Raw genomic sequence first — 22524 nt, forward strand, 5'->3', positions numbered from 1 at the left:
CAGATAGTGCTTGGAGGTGAGGCCCATCTAACAAAGGTAATTTAGGACATTGATGTTTTTAAGGAGCTCATACAATGAAAAATGCCAATGCTTATGTCTGGTAATGCTCCAGTGCATCTTGCTGCAGAGTCGTCAAAATTGCCTTGTGTCGGTCCATAGTTTCACGGTGGATGAAAATCAGGTCAGTGAGTCAGAAAGGCATGGCAAGTGAAGACAAGGTTTCATGTGTATATATAGTGGTGATCTTAGAATAATTGTCAAGAATTCCTGATGGGCTAGGGGGCTTGGAGATGTTGCTTGAAAATGAATTTGCTTTGAAAAAACAAAGACAAGAGGTGTTTGGCAAAAGAGGAACAGTTGGTTTAATTAAACGCTTTGGCCATGTGTATAGTTACAGGAGCATGAATGAGGACTGTCTCAAAGTACAATCAATCTGAGCAAGGTACCATACATTTATTTGTGTATCATAAAGTGTTTCCTTTGATCCTTTTTTGGTAAAGAATGCATGCCTTTTCTTTGCAGTCATAAATAAGGCCCCTGATAACAAATGCAGGCGGGCCTCGACCTTGCGTGGCCCACAATGGGTGTCAGTGAGTAATGTGCACAGATGTCTGGCATGAGGGGTGCGTGATCACTGTATGTACTGTGTGTGCTGACTCTTGATTGTCTATGTGTTCCTAACTTCATGTGGCATTTGACTTTCTGGTATTTTTGGTAGTGCGTGCACCCCTACGGGAACGCTGACTTGCAACCGGCATTGACCGAGAAGCCACGGGAGAGACGAGTCTTCACCTTCACTTTCGTCTGAACGCCACATTGTTGGCAACCCCCGTGTATGGCCACTGCTGCCTACACGTAAAATCTTTACCCCGCTCCCCTGATGAGCTAAGTAAGCGCTGCCATCGTATGCAGTTGGAAACGAACTACGAATTGTACCAGTAATTCTTTAACGAACAATTCGTCTGGACCCCCAAAAAAGACCTCCACGACATTTTACTACGTGCACGATCTCTTCGGCCATAAACCTTGAAGTGAAGTACACCTCCCATGTGAGGCTTCATGCATAGATTTACTGAGGCTTTCTCACAATCAGGCATGTTTTGTTCATTACAAAAGTCCTGATGATGATCCCATGTATCTAGTTGAGCAATAGGGATCGAAACGTCGACACCCATGAGTGGGTTTACATTTACAATATTGTCAAATAAGATTGTATATACTCCACTCCAGGCGACACTGTTATTGATCTTTTACCTATTTACAGTGCCCTGTCCTTGCTCTCTTCCTTTGCCTGATAGACACCGCTTTCACCTTTATCCTATTTTTCCTTTCCCTCTTTTTTGTACGGCACAGGCTTGTGTCTTGTTATTACGTTTGTATTGTAGGATTGAACATTGTTTCTTGATAAATAAACTCCTTTCCCGGCTGGGTTTGGAAACTTTATAACGTATAGCTTTCCATTGTGTTTCTATACAGTATTGTTTTTTTGATTCTCAAATAAGCTAAGGACCTTTGTTCATTATAACGCTGTTATACCCATGGTACTTAGCTATCCGTTGGGTCCCCCTTGTGTCACAAAAATTTTTGGCCCTGGGCTCAATGCCTGAGAATGGGGACCTTCTGATTTAATAATTGGAACCTGTAATAATTGGATTTGGCTCCGGGGTCCTGGGTGCCTGCTTTTAAGGACTGGTCATGGAGCCCTCCTGCCCCCTCGTCAGACTGCCCTTACACTGGGTGTGGCCATTCAGACCTGCCCAGGGGGATCAGCAGCTGTGTTGGACCTAGGATCCCGCAGGTGACCTGAATGGCGGACTCTAGTGAGGATTCCTGATCGACAAAGCATGCAGCTGCCCTGAATTCCAGAATGGTAGTAAAAGTGTGAATTCCTAATATTGTCTCCTTGGTCCTTCTTTAGAGTTATAATACAGCAAACTTTGAGGTGTGGATGAAATGGATGGTATGCAATGGGGGTTCAACTTACTGCACATTTGGGTTCTGCGTCTGTGTGAAGGCACTATCTCCCCAAACAGTCACCCCTCCCTGCCGCAGCTGCAGCCCCGGTCCCTGTTGGGCTGGGTTCCCTGTCTGTTGTTGCAGTTGACACATGTTTATCAAACTACCTGATCCCTGTTATGGTGGTGCAGTGGCTGACTGAACTCCTTGCGGAAGAGTGTAGGGTGCATTCAGAATTCCCAGGGCTTGATTTTGTGAATGGAGATTTTGGGGGCACTGAGCCTGTCTCATTGACTTCTGTTTGTGGTATGCTTTTGGTCAACCTGCCTCCCATGTGGTCCATTTTGTGACAATAGAAACATTCCCTGATGTCTGGTTCCTGCCAACCACTCTGGCCTCTGCCATTATAGCTATGTAGAGACCCTCTGGAGTTTTGCAGTTGAGCCCCCTTTTAGGCTTGTGCCATGTGAATGCTCACGGCCAATGTGGCCCCCTCAAGGGTCGTCTTTTTTAATTTGTGTTGGACCAACTTAGTGGTGTCTCTCTGGGATTACTCCAGTTTGAGTCTCATCCTAGTGAGTCACTGAGTTAGGGGGTGCATGTGACTGCCTGCCCATCCCACGCTCAGCTTCCATCATCATGTGGGCGATTTGAAGCTTTCTTGTGGTGGTTTTCTGTCTACTTTCCGGGCAGTATTTCTGTGATAGCTACACACTTGGGTACCACATTGAACAGCAAAAAGGGGTTTTAAGGCATGGAAAATGCATCACATAGTGCCAGACAGCCTCATCTGCACTACTTACTTGTGCATGGAGGTGCTAGAGTGGCTGCAGAGGCTGATTTTGGTGGTCCTAGCTGGTCCTTGTGGCTGCTATTGTCCTGTGTACCCAAGCCCTGCTTCCCTCCTTGTCCTGGGGGACTCAGCGAGAGTGTGCCCAACACGGTCCTGACTCTCTTCCTCCTTACGCACCCTATTGTTATATTCCTGAGTTAGGCCCATGTAGCGAGTCAGCTTATTCCTTATATTGTCCTATAAAATAACATTTCAGTGGTGAAAGTTTGCACACATTTGCATGCACGACAATGCTGGATTAGTTTCTCTGAAACTACCTTGTTTACACATCCAACTTCGCAAAACATTATCACATTGCCTTGAACATCATGTACTAGGCCTCTCTGCGGACTAGGTACACAAGTCATCCTATCTTCATCCACGGGGCGACAGTGCTATCTACATATCCATGGCATCACGAATCTAGCATGCACATCGTGAAGGCTGCTTTTTTATTATAAATGATAGGCATCCTAGTAGATTGAAAGAGGAGCCACTTCTGCTGACACCGAAGGTCCCTGATCACCATGAACCGGCCTGACATTTCGTGAGGGGTGTCCAACTAGAGACCAAGATGGGGTCCTTCACTGTATCCAATCAGGTAATGGGGTTGGATTGTCCTTTGGGGGAATTCTTGGCTCTACATCCATAGACACACTAGGTACACTTAGTGCAGGGTCCGCATCATAGGAGTATATTAGATTACCATACTGCAAATATGCCTGCATGTATTCATGGCTTCAGCACCAGGGTAGAAATGTATCTACTGTTCACTCTTTTAGTTCTCTCAATCACCTTTATTTGCTTCCATCTCCTAGCCATTGCAGCACACGTATTTCATACAAGAATAATGTTTGTTCAATAAATATTATTGAAAATGTTCCACTGTGTATTCTCTGTGTATTTCTCTGAGAATAAGTGAGCACGAGCGACTGAGTGAAAGGTTCTGTACTGTCTCCAGAATCCTTGAATGTTCAGGGTTGTCATGTTCAGTGGTTGAAAGAAACTGTTCACTACCTGGTTGGTTAGGGGGGCTTACAGTGGCACTGTGAGCTAACTAGTCTATAGGCCAACATATCTTGCGAGGGTGTCCGGAATCAGTCTTGACACCAAGCCGTTATTTTATGTTTTCCAAACAATGCACAGATCCTACCGATTAGTAGGAACTACATGACATGGCACCACCAACGTTGGTTAGGACCTAATTTAACAGACAAATCTGAATAATTCACTTGTGCTTTCTCAGAGACCCCTACTCACATTTTAACCGGAGACGTCCATAGCGGGAAAAGGGAATCCGCCACAGCATAGTAGGTATGTCCTGTGTATTGACTGTAGGTTTTATCAAGCTTGAAGGATTAAAGAAAATTCCCATATTGTACAAATCGAATCTCAAAAAATTCAGTCTCTTAAAAAATATTTTTCATTTTTACAATGTCCGAACATGGAGATGACGTTGAAGTACAAGCAGCTACTCTAAATATTTCTGAAAATTGTAGACAGGCAGTTACTATAAAATTATTGCAACATGATCTCCCGGCCACGGGTGGAGATGTTACCTTAATGGTCGAGACACAGGAAGCAATCAGGACAGAGTTATTTTATTTTTGGGTTCCCAGCTGCAGATGCATGCACAACATGGTTTCACACTTATATTGTAGATTAGACACCAGATGCATAATTTCCATACTTGGACATAGAAGTCTTGCTAACTTACCAAGAGCATATAAATTGCTTTGAATGTGCCCTCCCCCATACTGTAAAAAATGTGAGACTCGGTCTGCTCAGTAAAGAAGAAGTGACCTGGCCAGGCATAGGGGCCCATTAGGATGCAGGGTGGATCGCCTCCGCCATGCAGGCGGTGGCGATTCGCCCTACATCCGAGCCCGCCCTCCACCCAATTCCCCCGCACCATATTAGTATGGCAGAGGTACCGCGGCATACGGGAAGACTGTCCGCCGATTTTCCGACAAGTCGACCGGGCGGAAAAGGGTTTAATATGGTGGCGTGTCTGCTAGACACCACCATCCATATCAGGATGCACGCGAGGGCAGCCTTTCTGTGGCGCCACAGAAAGGCATGCGGATTTCGAGGTTGCGGGCCCGTTGCGGGCCCCCAGGATGTTGGGGGGGTGGGGGGGCACATGGGGGTACCTATGGGTACCCCTCTGCATGTGAATGCACAACATGGCAGGCACTGCAAGGTGCCTACCACGTTGTGCATGCATATGCACAACATGCATTTTTGGCATTGCGGTGGGTGCTGCTGAAAGCTCCGCCCGCCGCAATGTTAAAAATGCAGGTTGCGCCTGGCAGTGTAGCCGGCGCATCCTAATCTCCCCCATTGGATCCCCGCACTTATGGTGGGCGGTCCCGTTTTCCGTAAGGATGGCGGGTGCACAAAGTCCGCCTGCCATCCTAATGATGCCCTTAGCCTTGTATACACCATACCCAGACATTCAGAGGTTACCAGCAGCAGAATTGCGTACACTATATGAAGATTTAGTAAAACATTACAGAAATCTTATACAATTCATAATGCAAACACTTATAGATCAACCTGTGAGGGCTCCCCAGGCTGTACAACCTCAATTGGCTGCTACAGGTATCAGCCATCAAACGCTGAATGCCGCACTAGTAAAGATTCCCACCAGACGGGATCAAGTACCCTTCTGGATAGCACAAAAGCAGCACAGTTTGAAGCGGTTTTTCCCTGTTGGACTTGGCCCTTTGTGCAGGGCCACCCCTACATTTTTTGCCTTTCTACTAGCCTTTTTTCTGTCATGGTGTTGGTGGTTTTAGGACTCTGGACACGTTAGCACTTCTCTCCAGTGTAAAGTGCGTGTGCTCTCTGTGGAAAATATGGTAAGGATTGATCTAAACCTGTTTGGCATATTTAATTTACCTGTCAGTCCCTTGTAAAGTGGCATCTCATATACCCGGGGCTGGTAAATTAAATGCTACTGGTGGGCTTGCAGCGATGGTTGCGCCACCCACCAAAGAAGCCTTTCAAACCTATCCAAGGCCTCTGCCATTGCTGGGCCTGTGCGTGCCGTGTTACTGCCGCTGTGACGTGGCAGCTAAAGTGTGTGCCATGTCTGTGACCCCACCTTTAACTGCATGTCAGTCACCCCTAAGGTAGGCCCTAGCTAGCCCTATGGGCACTGTGCATTGTAGGTGACAGGTAGGACATGTACCTTAAGTGTGTGACATGTCCTGGTAGTGACAAACAGCCATTTTGGTTTTTCACTACTGTGAGGCAGCCCTTCCATAGGAATGCATTGGGGATTCCCTGATAAGTGTTTCAGTGGTAATTCCTGATATTAGAGGAGCAGCGTGGGCAATGGTGTGAGCAGATTTATTATAACTATTTCAGAAATGCCACTTTTAGAAGTTGGCATTTCTGTGTGCTATGTGTCTGCCTACCTGTTGTGTATTGCATGTCTGGGTTTGGGGTGCGAGGGGCTTGTGAGGTGTGTGTGGCTCCAGGAGGGGCAGGGTGAGTCAGCACTAGGCTAAATAGGGCATCTGCATTTGGAGTAGTGGGAGGAGTAGTACCCTGGCCCTGAATAGGATTGTGCCTGCCTAGGTCAATGCTGGTTCCGCTCCCTGTGGTGTGTCTAATGGCAAAGCCCCCATCTCCCAAAGAAGGGTGTGAGTACTGTAAACCGAGTGCTCCCGAACCAGAAAGAGGAAGAGAAAATGGAAAAACAGTAACAAAGAAACAAAGCAGGAATTTAAAAGAAACTTCAAGAGTTTGATGAAGAGGCAGGGAATGTATGGTGATGGAAGAAAAAGGCATAAGGTGGAATCAAGACTGCACAGGCTCGGTATTCAGCACCTCCAATAATTCGCAGCAATGACTCTGGGCTTCTGATCAAAACTGGGCCCATCACTTTACGAATTAAGCACTGCCTGGACCACTGTCTGCTCTCCCTTAGGTCTCTCAAAACGATTGTCAAGGTGGGAGCTGATCCCCTTGGACAGCTCACCTTTTGAAATCAGTAGTCACTGCAACCCAGATTGGGCAACTGATTCACAAAAGGGATTTTAAACATGGCAAAACACACTTCTGGGGTCGCGACCACAAAGGTGTTTTGTAAAGGAGGCCCATGTTCCTTCAACTCAATTGGCAGCATGTTTTCCTTTCCTTCGACTTCTTAAAAGCCATGCTTAGCATGCAACTGTGCCAGTTCACGAACGCAAGCTGTTGCTCACGTCAGTGACACCACCAGTCAGTACACACAGTCACGTTTGCCATTGGTTACATTTAAGATCTGCAAAGTACATGACCTGCAGTGCTGACGTTTTTGTAAATCAGCAATTCATATTCACAAGCAAAACTAAATTGCAATTAGCAAATTTACTCAAAATTCCACTGTGACTTTCACAAAGAATTAAAAGTTTGCTTTGCATGTCTCCATCATATAGGAGAAGCCAATGTTTGTATGAAATACGTGAGATTTCACGATTTCAATCTATTGTCACTCAAAAAACCTGAAACTCTTTTTTCAAAAATGTACAATGATTATCATTTATGAGCAAATAGTTAAATATGTTCTTTTGATTTGTGTTTTTTATTTGCCGTCTTCCCCCTCCTGTCAGCAATAATGTGTTGGTAACATGCTACTTACCATAGTGATTTATCAGCTGTGGAATGGAATTGGATGTAAAAACTGATACACAAGCTATTCTACTTAAAATAAAAGAGCATTACTAAAGGGTTTTCAATATACAGATGGCACACAATTAGGAAACAAAATGAACTAACAATTCACAAACATTACAATACGCTTATTTAGTGGAGAGGGCTGGCATCCTGGATTAATCCTTAATGTACAGAGTTAAACAAATTGGTCCACACACATTAAGGGGCCCATTAGGATGGCGGGCGGATTGCCCCCGCCAGGCTGGTGGTAGCCACCGCCGGCCTGGCGGGGGCAATCCACCCGCCATTCTCACTGAAATGACCCACCCACCACATTAGGATGGCGGGGGGGGGGCTGCGGCGGATGGAAAGACCGTCCGCCGCTTTTCCGCCCCGGCCGCAAGGCGCAAGGTTTAATATGGTGGCGGTGTCTGTTTGACACCACCAGCCATATTAGTATGGGCCCAATCTGATGCCGGAGTGAAGGCGTGGTGGGGGGTGCCCCCCAGTATTTGCATACACAAAGCGGCAGGCACCGCGCGGTGCCTGCCGCTTTGTGTATGCAAATGCATACGCGTGGTGGGGGGTGCCCCCCAGTATTTGCATACACAAAGCAGCAGGCACCGCGCGGTGCCTGCCGCTTTGTGTATGCAAATGCATACATGCATTTTTAGCATTGCCACAATGTTAAAAATGCAGGATGCACCCGCCACTGTGGCGGGCGCATCCTAATACCCCCCATGGGACCCCCGACCTTATGGCGGGCGGTCCCAATCCCCGGGAGGATGGCGGGCGGGCAAAGTCCGCCCGCCATCCTAATGAGGGCCTACGTTTGTGACATACAGCCACTGACCTTCAAACACATTAGTGACAGGAAAAATGTTGATGTTTAAAATAGTTACCTTGATTTTTGCCGCCTCCAGCGCTTTCTTACCATCCCACGCCCAGCTTCTCTTGGTAAAATAGTTCACGGTGGCAAATTCAATCAATGCAGAAAACACAAAGGCGTAGCACACAGCTATGAACCAGTCCATTGCAGTTGCATAGGCCACTTTGGGCAAAGAGTTGCGCGCACTGATGCTCAGTGTGGTCATCGTAAGTACTGTAGTTACACCTTCAAAGATAAACAAAAAAAAGTTCTGTGAGCGAGAACTAGACTAAGCATACATCCTTCCATTGTGAGTAATTTGACTATCATTGAATTGGGATATATTAACATATGTTATTTACAGGACTAGAAACATCAAAAATGGGGTATGGGGTGCTCTGTAAAAAAGTTGTTGAATGTGTACTGCACTTGTAAATGGATTAGTGGCATTTAAAAATCACATCAGTGTATTATAATTTGATATGTGAGCAAATCCCATCAGAGGGATACCTTCTGGGTGATGCATTGCATGGCTAAAGGAAGGGGCCACCATTTCTGGTGAGGGACCTTTGTTTATTTGCACACAGTGTACTAGGCTGCAACCTTATTTGCAGACCACATTTAATTTTTTTTAATTACATCAATACAATCAGTAACTCTTTTGCTATTACTACCACTGAATATGCAAACTATAGTTTTCAGGAAAAGTGTTATAAAGCTCACTATCCTGCCTAGCGCCAAGCAGGCTTCCTCATCTGACCCACAGAAACTGAGCATAGAAATCATAAACTGGAATCCCACTGACGCCTTAGCCTTAAGAAAACCTTGTGGCTAGGGGGAAGATTAACATCGATTTCTCTTCTGCTCCTTGTACATTTGGAACAGGGCTAATATTAACAGCACAACAACATCACAAACAAACCACAGGTATGATGAAAATCAATCAAACACTTCCGAACAGAGGTCGAAATGTGTACATCTTATTTTGGGGAAGAGAGTATCCACAGATTTCCCTATTACTCAGATGGCAGCTCACAGGAACTTAAAAACTGTGGTGAGAAAGCCCGGGATCTCGCCCATGGTCCCCCAACATGTGAAGATGAAACAGCAAAGTCCTAATGAGCATATTCTTCCAAGATAAAGAGACATATTTTGTCTGAGCAGGTAGAACAGCATGAAGAAAAGGGATTTCACCATTGAAAACCTGTATATACCGCCCATATATGTGTTTTAAAAAAGAAAGTATGCCTACACATAACAGTGACAGCACACAGACACCTTTCTTCAGTTGTACTCATATATGCTTGTGACAAAAAAATTGGATGATATTTAAACTTCAAATGTATACCTTCAAGCTATATTTCTGTCTGCGATAGCGTTTTTTATCTATTTACAAAGCTAAAAACATTTTGTTAAAACTATCCTCTCAATCATAAAACTATGGGGCCTATTACTATTGCGGTTTTTCCGCATCCTACGGGCCGGCGGAAGCCACCGCCGGCCTGGAGGATGCAGAAAAACCGCAGCGGACCCACCAAAGACCCACCGCCACATTAGGATGGCTGGTGGGTCCTGGTTTCCATCCGCAGCTTTTCCGCCGCGGTTGGCTTACAACCGCGGCGGAAAAGCACTAATATGGTGGCGGTGTCTCTCAGACACCGCCAGCCATATTAGGATGGGCTTTAAAAAAATCTTTTCCGCGGCGGGTTGTCCGCCGTGGAAAAGCATGTGGAACTTCACTGCGGGGGCCCATTGCGGGCCTCCTGGGTGAAGGGGGGGGGGTGCACATGGGGGGTACCTATGGTACCCCCCTGCATTTGTATGCAGAAATCGGCAGGCACCGCACGGTGCCTGCCGCTTTCTGCATACAAATGCAATGTATGCATTTTTATCATTGCGGCGGGTGCAGCTTGAAGCCGCACCCGCCGCAATGGTAAAAATAGAGGATGTGACCGCCAAGGTGGCGGTCACATCCTAATTGGACAGGAGGGAACTCCGCAGGCCATGCGGAGGTTCCCTCCTCCTCTATGGTCGCGGACGGACTCAAGTCCATCTGCGATCATAATGGGCCTCTAAATTTGGGTATCCTGAAACACAATTTAAAAGGATTTACTGATCTATTGAAGTAAAATAAAAAATAAATTGTGGTTTGTAATGGAAATAAATATAAAGTGGGCTGTAAATAAGGCAGTGGCCTATTACCAGTGTGAGCAAAAGAAAGAACACAGAACTCACAACCCGCATGGGACCCATCCTTATGCCAATTATATAATGGCCCACACCCACAGTTTAAAGCAGGATTCACCCTGTGGATTTTGTTACAGTCCAGGGTACGAACACCTGCAAATTTGGGTAAAAAACCTGAAACTCGCAGTTTGGTGGCTGTTAAAAAATGCTTTGCATGTAATTTCTTACCATGCACAACGATTCGAGATTGGCTCTTGTTAAGGGCTGGAGTAAGTCTGTTTTGAGTGTGGGAAGATGGGAGGGAATATGGGCCCGATTCACAGAACTAACTTAAGACAAAATCCTAAACGTACTACCATTTTGGTATTCACAGAAGGTACTTACTCATTTTGGTATTCACTGAAGGCACTTACTCATTTAGGTATTCACAGAAGTTAGAAGTCCCAACTTCAGGACTCCTAAATGCCTTCTGTGAATACCTAAAGTCTTAAAGTTAGGATTTTTCGAAGTTTAGGAGTTCTAAAGTTAGGAGTCCTAACTTACTACTTAAGTAAATATTTAAAGTTAGGTTAGTTAGTTAGGTAGTTAGTTTTGTGAATTGGGCCTATAGTCTTAAAATGCTGGGGGCTAGTAGCATGCCTTTCTCTTTGGGGAGAAATGCATGTACAATAGGAGAAGGCGAGGTACCCTTACTCTGGTTGTGTCACCTGAAGTTATTTCTTCCTTTAAATGATCAGCAACATAAAAGTGTCATGGGACAGTGTTTAACACTCAACTAGATTATGAGACAACACTGTTGGTGACTCTCCAAACGTCACAGTGTGAACGGAATGGAGCTGAACTTCAACAGGACCTCTCATAGCCCGGAGACAGTCCTAAGGCTATCTTTTGGAAATACAATAATTTTCAAATTATTATCTGAGAAAATTAACTGTGAGGTATATTCCCCTTCAACGCAATAGTCACAGAGACTTAAACTTTTGGTTGTTCACTGCACATCTTAAATGGCAGGGAAAATTGGTTTTGAGTTCTGAGCAGGCGCGGTCGGTAGCAGGAGTACCTGCCGGGCGGTGACGTGGGGAGGGGGAGGGGCAGGGTGGAGGTTAGTAAACTATGGATTACGGAGGTTTACAGGTAAGTAAAGATATAAATAAATAAAACAAATTTCGTTGCATGCACTGCATCCCCAAATGTGATGCAGTGTGCACGACACAATTTGTTTTATTTATTTATATTTTTACTTACCTGTAAACCTCCGTAATCCGTAGTTTACTACCCCCCACCCTGCCCCCCCTCCCCACGTCACACCCGGCAGGTACTCCCACTACCGACCGTGGCTGGTTCTGACCCTTGAATCCATTGCTCAGTGGAGGCTCCTCTGCTAAGGTGGAGGAGCACCCCCCCCCCACTGCTGTTGAAGCAGTGTAAAAGGAAAAATAACATGATAATAACATAAGCAATTATCATTGTCTTTTTAGTATTTAGCAGTCAGGGCTGGGCAGGCTGGGATCCCATAGCACCAGAGGGAGGAGGAGGGGTTGCTGCACCTTAACCCCTTCCCTGCTCATGACGAGCTGAGCTCGTCATGAGTTGCGCCGCTCGCATGCTCATGACGAGCTCAGCTCATCATGTAACGCGGCTTTTGAAAAAAAGCCGCACAGCGCGAAAATAGCGGCCGCATGCATGCGGTTAAGTGTGCATGGCTGTTTGGGCCAAACCATCATTCGCACTTAGCATGTTTTCCACCAAGCTGTAATGCACAACCTGGGAGGAGAACACGCACAGGCTGTCAGTCCCCATCGCGGCGCTCAAACCAATCATGATGCTGCTGTCATGATTACAGCAGCGTTCTGATTGGCTTAGGGGAGCCTGGGCACTGCCGGGAGCCAGGAGGACAGCGAGGAAAAAGAAGCAGGTAAGCTGTTGCAACTAGAAGTAAAGACTAAAAGCACTTCATTTAGTTTTAGGAAAGTAGTAATAATCTGTCTGTTCGAGAAACCCGTCAAAGGCCCGTATTAACAGTATCCTCAAAAATGGCATGGGTTTTCTCCACCGTTGGAGTTACTGATACTGTGGGCATCAGTAATTACCAGCCCCAAGTGTTGTAGCGGATACTGGACCCTTTTTAATTATTTTGATTTCTCGTTACTATTATCTCTTCCATATGACTTAGCTCTCCAACACTCACTTTATCCTCTAATGGATCTTGTATTGTGCCACTGAGGGGCTGGATATAGGAGATCTAGCATCCGGATATCCAGTGAGGATCAGGAATTAGATAACCTATTCACAAACTAGTAATTCGATTTATGTATATGGCGCTCAACACCAGACTATACAAATAAAGGACTATCATTGCAAGTCTGGACCTTCTGAAGAGATTTAGCAGGACTAAAATCATGCAAACCAATACTTCGGTTAAGACATACATACAAAGCAATAACATTAGTGCCTGATGACTGGTGATTTCTCTAGGCTGACTTCTCCCTGATAATAATAATCAATCAATTGGAATGCACAATCAACTTAAGGAGACACGTCATGATAAAACACAGTCTATTTTTTAGTTAAAGGTACATTTTACCAAAGATATTCAAAAGGCAAAACATCATTAATAAACACTTTGGAGCTAAAGAGTGCAGGACAGTATAATTAGTTTGGGCTTGCCATAAAGTAGAAAGGAGCTTTGGAAAGTTCAACAAGGACATGCGACATGACAGCTCATGGGCAGTGTCCCATCGAGAAAAAAGCCTAAGATTGGTGCACACAGCATATGCATCAGCCCGAATGAAGAGCAAGTAAAGTCTGAAAAGGGTTCCCAATGGAAAGATGCAGAAAAATCTAAAGCAGTCTCTGGGGTCAGACAGCAAAAACAACTCCCTCTCCTTCTCTCCCTCCATTCATCAAAACAATGTATAATATAATCCTCTAGTTCCGGGGTGACATCTCCTTGGTCACTTCATTGTGTCAGACCACTCAGTCCATGGGTCAGTTTGCATAAGATGATTGTCATGCGGCACAAAGGAACACACACAATGAGAATTTAGTATCAGTCCAACAGATAGTATTATGGCTCCAAAAATGTCTCCCATTGTCTCACCAATACTTGTACCTCTTTTAAATCTTTTGTGTGTCACTTCGTTGGTTTTATCAGATTGAATCACTTGATGGATTTTTGTGAAAATTATTCCCATGTAGCAGGATCCATGCCATTTTTAGGCAACCTGTAATAGGCATTTTTCCCACAAAATTTAATAAACTCCGGGAAGCGCAGGATCCAAGCCTCCTAGAAAGAATTTCCTAAGACTTGATATGTATGGTCACGTTCGCTGGAGCCAACAGAGTTTGTTTTAACTTCAGTTTAATGCCTTGATATACATAACTTTTCTCTATGTTGCCAGTCTAAACCTATCACAGCTTGGTTTCCCACTACTCTAAGCTCTGGTTCCTCAGGCACTCAGGCTGGTATTTTTGAATAACTTGCAGCTTTGGCCACAATATATCTTTGTCTGTCTTCTACCAGTTCTAAAAATTTGTCTTTCTCTTTTGTGTAAAATACAAGTTATGTTATGCCGATGTGCATAAGCCAGTGGCGGCTCCTCCACTAAGGCAGAGGAGCTTCACACTACTGCTTTTCAGCAGTGCAAACAGGGAAAAATAAAATAATAACACCATTTTAATATCACTTTATTTTTCCCTGCTGCAGCAGTTTTTATGGGTTGGGGTGGGATGGGGCTGGGCTGCTTACAGAGTAGCGGAAGGAGTGTTTGGGGCACTTTCTAAGTGTGCATGATGGCTTGGCCAGCCAAACAGCCATGCGCACTTAGCATGTTCTTGCCAGTGCTGTAACGTACAGCCTGGGTGGAGAACATACACAGACTCCCAGTCCCTGTCTGAGCGCCGAACAATGGCACTCAGGCCAATCATGATGCTACTGTCATGCTGGTGACATCCGCGTCCTGATTGGCTAGCGGAGCATTCATGCTTTCTGCTTCCGTTCCGGGTCTCGTCAGGAGTGAAGTGGAGGAGAGACGACGGAGGAGAGACTCAGCCATGAAGAAGTAAGTGTATTTTTTGTCTTCACACCCTCCCTCCCTGCCACGCCACTTCCGATCCGTGCCAGCTGCTACTGGCATAAGCTGTGTCTAAGCTTTGTGTAGGCTTGAAAAATTATTTTAGTATCAGGTACAGGATTTAAATATTTTCTCACAGGTACTTCTGAAAAGATGAACTCATTGTTAGAGCAGTAATACTGAAATTGTCCTTGCCATAGAATAAACATGTTAGTACACTGCAAGAAATCCAACACGTCAAAGGAAGATGGTGAAAAGTCACACCCTCTGATACTGATGTAGGCAGCTGCATGCACAAATAACAATGATGAGCATCCATAGTCTCTATGTATTCATATTGGAGTTTTGTAAATTCACTAATTGAAAAATCACCAGTGGACAGGTCTCCATGTAGCACCTAGTCGTTCGTCCAAGATGCTATGACTGATGTGCTCAGACAAAGAAATTCTGGGCACAGAAGTTGGGTTAAATAAATAAATATATATATATATATATATATATATATATATATATATATATATATATATATATATATATATATATATATATATATATATATATATATATATATATATATATATATATATATATATATATATTTTTTGTAATTTTTTTTTTGGTGCAATGTGGTCTTGTAACAGGATCGCTCTCCAGCAGGTGCCGGCGTTGGGCCAGACCAATGGCCAAAAACAGGTGTTAGACTGGGCACTGAAATAAATCTGTGAACTGAAGTTGCTGTGTGCGGCGTCCTTTGTACAAAGAAAAAAAAATATATATATATATCAGAGATAGCCCATGACCACATGGGAAGGCACCACTACTTCAGGAATGCCCCGGACTTGCAAATGTCGGCGATGTGAAGGCTGGAAGTACGGGAACAAAACGGATGAAAAACTTCGCCCAGAAAGATACTGCCTATGCTGAAACGCGTCATTCCGAATCCTTGAAAAATAAAGAACATTGTTTTGAAATCCAACGTGCCCCCTTGTCTATCTTTAAAGGAGAGAGACGGTCGGTGGAAATATTTGCGCGGAACTACGCCGTGCGAGGGAGGCACCTTCCGAAGTATCCGGTGTAAGATTGTCCGTCGGGGCTAGCAAGCATCTGGATCGCCCCACACCGCCAATGGCACAGCAACTCTGCTATCAGAGATAGCCCATGACCACATGGGAAGGCACCACTACTTCAGGAATGCCCCGGACTTGCAAATGTCGGCGATGTGAAGGCTGGAAGTACGGGAACAAAACGGATGAAAAACTTCGCCCAGAAAGATACTGCGCATCCTTACCTGCTTCATTTACAGCCAGGCTCAACCATGAGGAAATCAAGAAAATGGCTGTTTGGACTGCAAAACCACAGCACGCTGATGTAAGCGAACTGCACTCTGGGAGTTGCAGTTCTACGTGTTGGGTACTAAGCGGCTCCTCCCAAATGAAACACAGGTGTGCAAACAAATCTACTTTAGATGCCAGAAAACTTTTCAACTTTGGACCGCAGTAGCAGTGGCAACTAACAAGGAAGAGCATCTGAGGAAAGCCTATGCTGAAACGCGTCATGCCGAATCCTTGAAAAATAAAGAACATTGTTTTGAAATCCAACGTGCCCCCTTGTCTATCTTTAAAGGAGAGAGACGGTCGGTGGAAATATTTGCGCGGAACTACGCCGTGCGAGGGAGGCACCTTCCGACGTATCCGGTGTAAGATTGTCCGTCGGGGCTAGCAAGCATCTGGATCGCCCCACACCGCCAATGGCACAGCAACTCTGCTATCAGAGATAGCCCATGACCACATAGGAAGGCCCCACTACTTCAGGAATGCCCCGGACTTGCAAATGTCGGCGATGTGAAGGCTGGAAGTACGGGAACAAAACGGATGAAAAACTTCGCCCAGAAAGATACTGCGCATCCTTACCTGCTTCATTTACAGCCAGGCTCAACCATGAGAAAATCAAGAAAATGGCTGTTTGGACTGCAAAACCACAGCACGCTGATGTAAGCGAACTGCACTCTGGGAGTTGCAGTTCTACGTGTTGGGTAATAAGCGGCTCCTCCCAAATGAAACACAGGTGTGCAAACAAATCTACTTTAGATGCCAGAAAACTTTTCAACTTTGGACCGCAGTAGCAGTGGCAACTAACAAGGAAGAGCATCTGAGGAAAGCCTATGCTGAAACGCGTCATGCCGAATCCTTGAAAAATAAAGAACATTGTTTTGAAATCCAACGTGCCCCCTTGTCTATCTTTAAAGTGTCATGTATTCCTATAGGTTCTGAATTGATCCCCCTATTCCTGACCCTATTCTGGTTAAACTAACTATCAAGTTAACTAACAGTCAGCCCATGAGGCAAGAACAGCCCCCATGATGCAGATACGTTATCTGACGCAGTCACACTACGGCACAGGAACGTGTTATCTGATTAGGTCATAACGCTTGAGATCTAATTAGACAAGCGACATTCCTCCAGCCCCTGATAAGGCATACGACGTTCTCATAACAAATCAAACCTATGACAACCTGGAAAATCCGTGCGGCCATTGTTTTGATTTCACAGAGAACTTTAGTAAAGAATGTGCTAAAGAGCAAGTCGTATGATATCTTTATTGACGTATCTATGTCCATCCTTACGTCAATCTCGGCACCTTTAAGGTATAAATATTGCCGATCTTGCCCTATGCAAACACACGCGTGGTGACAAGACGGAGCAGCCATCCTTGCCGAAGCCGAGCGCAGAAGCAGACCCCGCTGGCAGCAGCCCCGCCTTCCTGACGCGCTGAGAGACGCGCTGCTATCTCAAGCCGAGAGACCCAGCACCGGCGCTTCTGGGCAGCCCTCGCAGGCAGCCTGGAATATCGAGAGCAGAGAAAGAGATACCATTCCTCATTCATCCTAAATTCCAGGTACAGAACTGAATAACCCCTCACAGAGAATTCTTTAGTTATTCAATTGGCAAAAACAAACTTAACTTAAACTGTAACTTTCTATTCCCGCCCACGCATTAGACTTAGGTCAGGTACACGGGGTAGGCGTATTTAGAAACACCAGTTGAGTACGTTTAGTCAAATGTATATGTGTATGTAAATATATTTTAATCATTTTAAACATCATATGGCTCAGAAACCATATCAATGTTTTTACAGTATTATTTTATACTATTGCTTTTAATGTATGCACTTTACTTAACTATAAGTATTGCAATAATATCGATCCATTTCTCTTGTACGAGAAAAGAGACTGATCAATAAATAACACCTTTTTATTGAACACGCCCGTCTCTTCCTTTTCTCTACAATCTGATGAGACTAAGAATGCACGTACTGACTGAGTAAAATAATTGCCTTGTGCTCACACGACTCTCGAGATTGACTCTTGATTAGGGGAGAGCAAAGTTGTCATGTTCTATGGTTGTCAGAAACTAAATCCCTTCTTGTCTAATCAGGGGAGTTAATTCTTTCCTGAACATTCGAGAAAGTTTCTAGCGAACTCTGAGCTACGCTGGCAAACCCAAAACTTAAGTCTAGTATCGACAGTAGTAGACCTAGTTAACGTCTGGCCTAGGCCTTTACTGCTGTAGGTACTATTCCAATGCGCAGAGCCTATTGGGAAAATAGGAGCTACACTACATGGCGCCCAACGCGTTTGGAAAGGGCGATAAAACTAACGTAAGACATTTAGAGTAACTCAGTCGTGCTTTCTCACTCAGACCCCTTTTCCCAAATACTCCAAAGACGTCTGGAGTGTGTGAAAGGTTATATCCTCCAAAACCTCGCAGGAGGGAACTCCTATGTATGGTTCTTGGTATAGTCAACGTTGAAGGATAAACAGTTCCAAAATATTGTGCATCTAATCTCTGTTTCCATAAGAAACCTGATCTGCAAATAGACATAATACCATCCTGTCTGTAAAATGGCAGAGAGTGATGAAGAAAGAGAGGCAGTTAGACTAGCAACTGAACTCGCAGCAGCGGATGCTACTATGCAAGACGCAGACCCGGAGATAATACTCATCCCGGTCATCAAAAGGAGATCTATAACTCTAAAACTTATAGAAAATGGACTGACACCTAGAGGTGGCACAGTCATATTCGTAATTGAGGCACACGAATATCGGCAGACAGAGGTATACTATTCATGGATACATTTTCCAGCAGCAAATGCTGTAACAAAGTACTTCCACTATTACAAAATAGAGGAACCTCCTGAAATGTACACTCCTTTCGAGGAGGTGGAAGTACCACTCAAATTCCAAGAGCATTTGCTCTTATTTGATGGCGCCCTAAAACACAATAATCACATCACCAGGCTCGGTCCTTTAGGTAGACCAGGAGCAACGTGGCCGGTCCTAGCCGGATACACACCACACCCAGACATCGAAGGGATGTCTACAGGAGAGCTGTTAATACAGCTAAAACAATTACTAAAAATTCACAGACAATTAGTCCAGTATGTAATGCGGACTTCAACAATTCAGCCAGCGATTAAACTACCACAGCTGACCCCTCACCAGGGGAACACAAATAAAATCACACCACAGAACATCCAATCCTGCCTAGGTAAAGTTCCGGCTAAACGGGAACAGATACCATTCTGGTTGGCACAGAAAATCACCCAAATAGAGGCGGTGTTTCCTGACACCACCCCGCTGGAAAAACACAGGATTCTGACTATATGTCTCCCAATGGGAATCGCACCACACATAGAGGACTGTGACACTTGGGGTACAGTCTTTGCTTCCATCTACACAAAAACGCACGGTGTTCCATCCATTTCGGTGATACCAGATGTGCTAAAACAAATTCAAGATGAATACGGTCCAGAACCTGCTTTAACTCTTGGTATGAAATTACTGAAAGACTTCAAGCAGGTCTCGGCTATATTATTAGCCAACATAAAAGGTGAAGCAGCAAACGTGGCGATCCGCCAGAGGTTAAAAGAGACAGATATAGCAGACCAACCAGCTGAAATTGCCAGAATCATAGAAAAATCCTATGAAGAACTAGGTAGAGATAGTTTAGGTGGAATACCAGTAAAACCGCAACTGACTGAAAGTCCAGAAAAAATATTTTTTAATAATAGTTCACCAAAAAAGAACTGGGATGGAAACAAACAATCCAATCCTAAAGAAAAGAAATTCCAGTCCAGAGGAAGGTCTCCTAGGCGAAGAGAAAAATCTCCAAACCGAAGACAGAGGTCACCGCAGAGTGACCCCTCTGGGAATAGATATAACCTTAGAAATAGGGATAATATTAAAAAACCTGATAGATATCAAGACATTGATACACGTCCCTCTCAATCTTTTCAGAATTCCTCGCAGAAATCGGAAAGAAGAGGACGATCAGAACAAAGAGAAGAGCACGCCAAGTCCAAAGACAAGGAACCTGCTCAACTAAAAAAGAAATTACAATTTCCAAAAAAGAAGGTAGCCAGTATCAAGGTAGTTAACAATGCCGAGAATACTGAGGACACAACTGAAAAACGGAGAGTGGGCTCAGACAATGCTAGACAGCGCAGCAGAGGTGAGCATAGCTCGCAAAGTCCTTATGAATCATCTGGAGACAGTGGACACGAATGAATATCTTCAAGTGGAAACTGCAGACACCAGAGTTAGCAAACCCCACAAGATATACGAGATAACATTACGTATAGAGGGAGATAAGACTAGGAAAATAAGGGGACTATTTTGGGATAATCTCTCCAAGGGCTATGATATCCTTCTAGCTGAAAAAGACTGGCCACCAGAGTTTGTCAGGGAGTGCCCTCATGGCGAAGAAGTAATTATGCCTGCCTTCTCGAATCAAATCCCGATTCATAAAAAATACACACTTGCTAGAAAGTGGGCAGTGGCCTTAGCACCTGCTTTATATAAAAATCATGTAGGATGGGATGAGGATTCTCCTCCTCACAAAATCCAGTTAAAATCACAACCTACTGCACAAAGGCAGTACCCAATTAAGCAAGAAGCTAAAAAACAAGTAAATGAAATACTAGATCAGCTAGAATACCAGGGGGTGATTGAAACTTGCACCTCACAAATGAACAATCCTTTGTTTCCGGTCTCCAAACCAGACAACTCATATCGTCTAGTTTTGGATTACCGACACCTTAACACATGTTGCAAAACTTTTGCAGTGCAAAACTCACACAGTGCTGCACTAATGAATAACATAGTGCACAAAAAATACAAAACTACCTTGGACATCTCCAATGGATTCTTTTGTCAAAATATAGCACCAGAGAGCAGATATTTAACTGCATTCTCAGTAAATGGCACTCAAAAACAATTCTGTCGGTTAGCCCAGGGGTACAAGAACAGCCCGGGGGTATTCTCAGCGAGAGTAACAGAATTACTACAACTATATGATGATGAAGCATTATCTTATGTCGATGACATTTACTTAACAGATGATGACTTGGATACTCACTTGAAAAGAGTGAACACCATAATACTTGGGTTCGCTGCAGAGGGTTACAAATTCAACTTTAAAAAGTCCAGAATTGCCCATCTGACAGTCCTATTCTTAGGATATGAGTTATCAAGTGAAGGTAAAAGCCTGGCAGACAATTTCCTAGAGAAATGTGCCGTAATCCAAGCTCCTAAAACACTAAAAAACCTACAGTCAATTCTAGGCTTCCTAAATTTCGGAAGAACATACATTGCAAATTACGCAGAAAGGGTCAAACCCCTTTATGATCTAATTAAACCAGACTTTAAAAGATCCAATTGGACTCAAACACACACAGAAATTTTGAGATCCTTACAAACAGACATGCTAATTAAAACAAAATTAGAAACACGTGATAACACGCGCAATCTTGTGATTCGAGTCATCCCAGGAAGATGCGGATTCACATACCTAACCTCTAATGAGGGAGAAATGGTACCAATTGCATTCAAATCACACTTGTATACAGAAGCTGAACAGAAATTCAGTAATACAGAAAAAATCATTCGTGCAGTTCAAACCGCAATAGCTAGAGAAAAAGACATAGCTGACGGTAGACATATCACAGTCAGAACAGCAGAATCAGCCTTTGAGGCACTAACAACACCGTGTAATTTACCAACAACAACATTGAATCCGGAATGGATACAATGGGTGAATTCAATCACAACGGACAAAGTATACTACTACTTTGATCCAGAACTAGAAGAATTAAAAAATCTAAAATATGAAAAGACGTATCCTCTGCCAATCGACATTCTGCCTCTACGACATTACGCCTGTGTAATCTATACAGACGGACATGCTCAACCCTCCGTTTGGGGAGAACAAGCATACAACCCCACATGTGAGATTACAAAAGAAGTGTGGCGCGGAGGTAAACTAAAACCTCTATTAACAAAATCACACTCAGTAGAAACTAATTCAGAACAACAAACTGAAATAATTGCATTGAAAATGGCGCTAGATAATGCGGATCGCGAATTCCCGACACTTATAGTGTCAGATTCATATTACTGCGTCAAATCATATAACAGCGATTTGCAGACATGGATTCAGAACGGTTACAAAGATGACACAGATGCACCAATAAAGCAGAAACTGCTCTGGGAACAAATAGCTCTTTTACAAAAAGAACTACCAAAGACTCACGTGACTCACTCACTGAGTCATCAGCGTGATGGCGTTCACGTTGTAGGGAATTCATTGGCTGAAACAGCCGCTGCGGCAGCCACTAAATCGGCTCCCGTAGTTCGAAAAAAGCGTACATTAAAATACATTGACGGTGAAACATTGCTGGCGGTGAAAACGTCATCAAAAGGCGACTGCTCAGCGTTACTGATCAACTATCCACTCAATTATACATACATAATCGATGCAAACTCCGTCCCTTTTGCTCGAATCCCTGGAGTGGGGGATAGAGTGATTCCAAACATGGACAGGAGACACTTGTTAATCGCAGACGCACATATGGGTGAGGGTCTTGGACACCTCAAACTGAAAGATTCTCTGGAAGATTTACAA

General features: G+C 44.3%; 1 protein-coding gene across 1 annotated transcript in view; it reads right to left on the reverse strand.

The window, feature by feature from the left end:
- GABRA5 (gamma-aminobutyric acid type A receptor subunit alpha5) overlaps positions 1-22524 on the reverse strand; it is a 661916-nt gene that overhangs the window by 23780 nt on the left and 615612 nt on the right. Inside the window, exon 9 of the mRNA XM_078658237.1 lies at positions 8338-8549. Coding sequence (XP_078514363.1) covers positions 8338-8549 — 212 coding nt within the window. The remainder of the gene's footprint in view (positions 1-8337; positions 8550-22524) is intronic.

Source organism: Lissotriton helveticus, chromosome 8, assembly GCF_964261635.1.
Source record: "Lissotriton helveticus chromosome 8, aLisHel1.1, whole genome shotgun sequence".
NCBI classification, from domain to species: domain Eukaryota; kingdom Metazoa; phylum Chordata; class Amphibia; order Caudata; family Salamandridae; genus Lissotriton; species Lissotriton helveticus.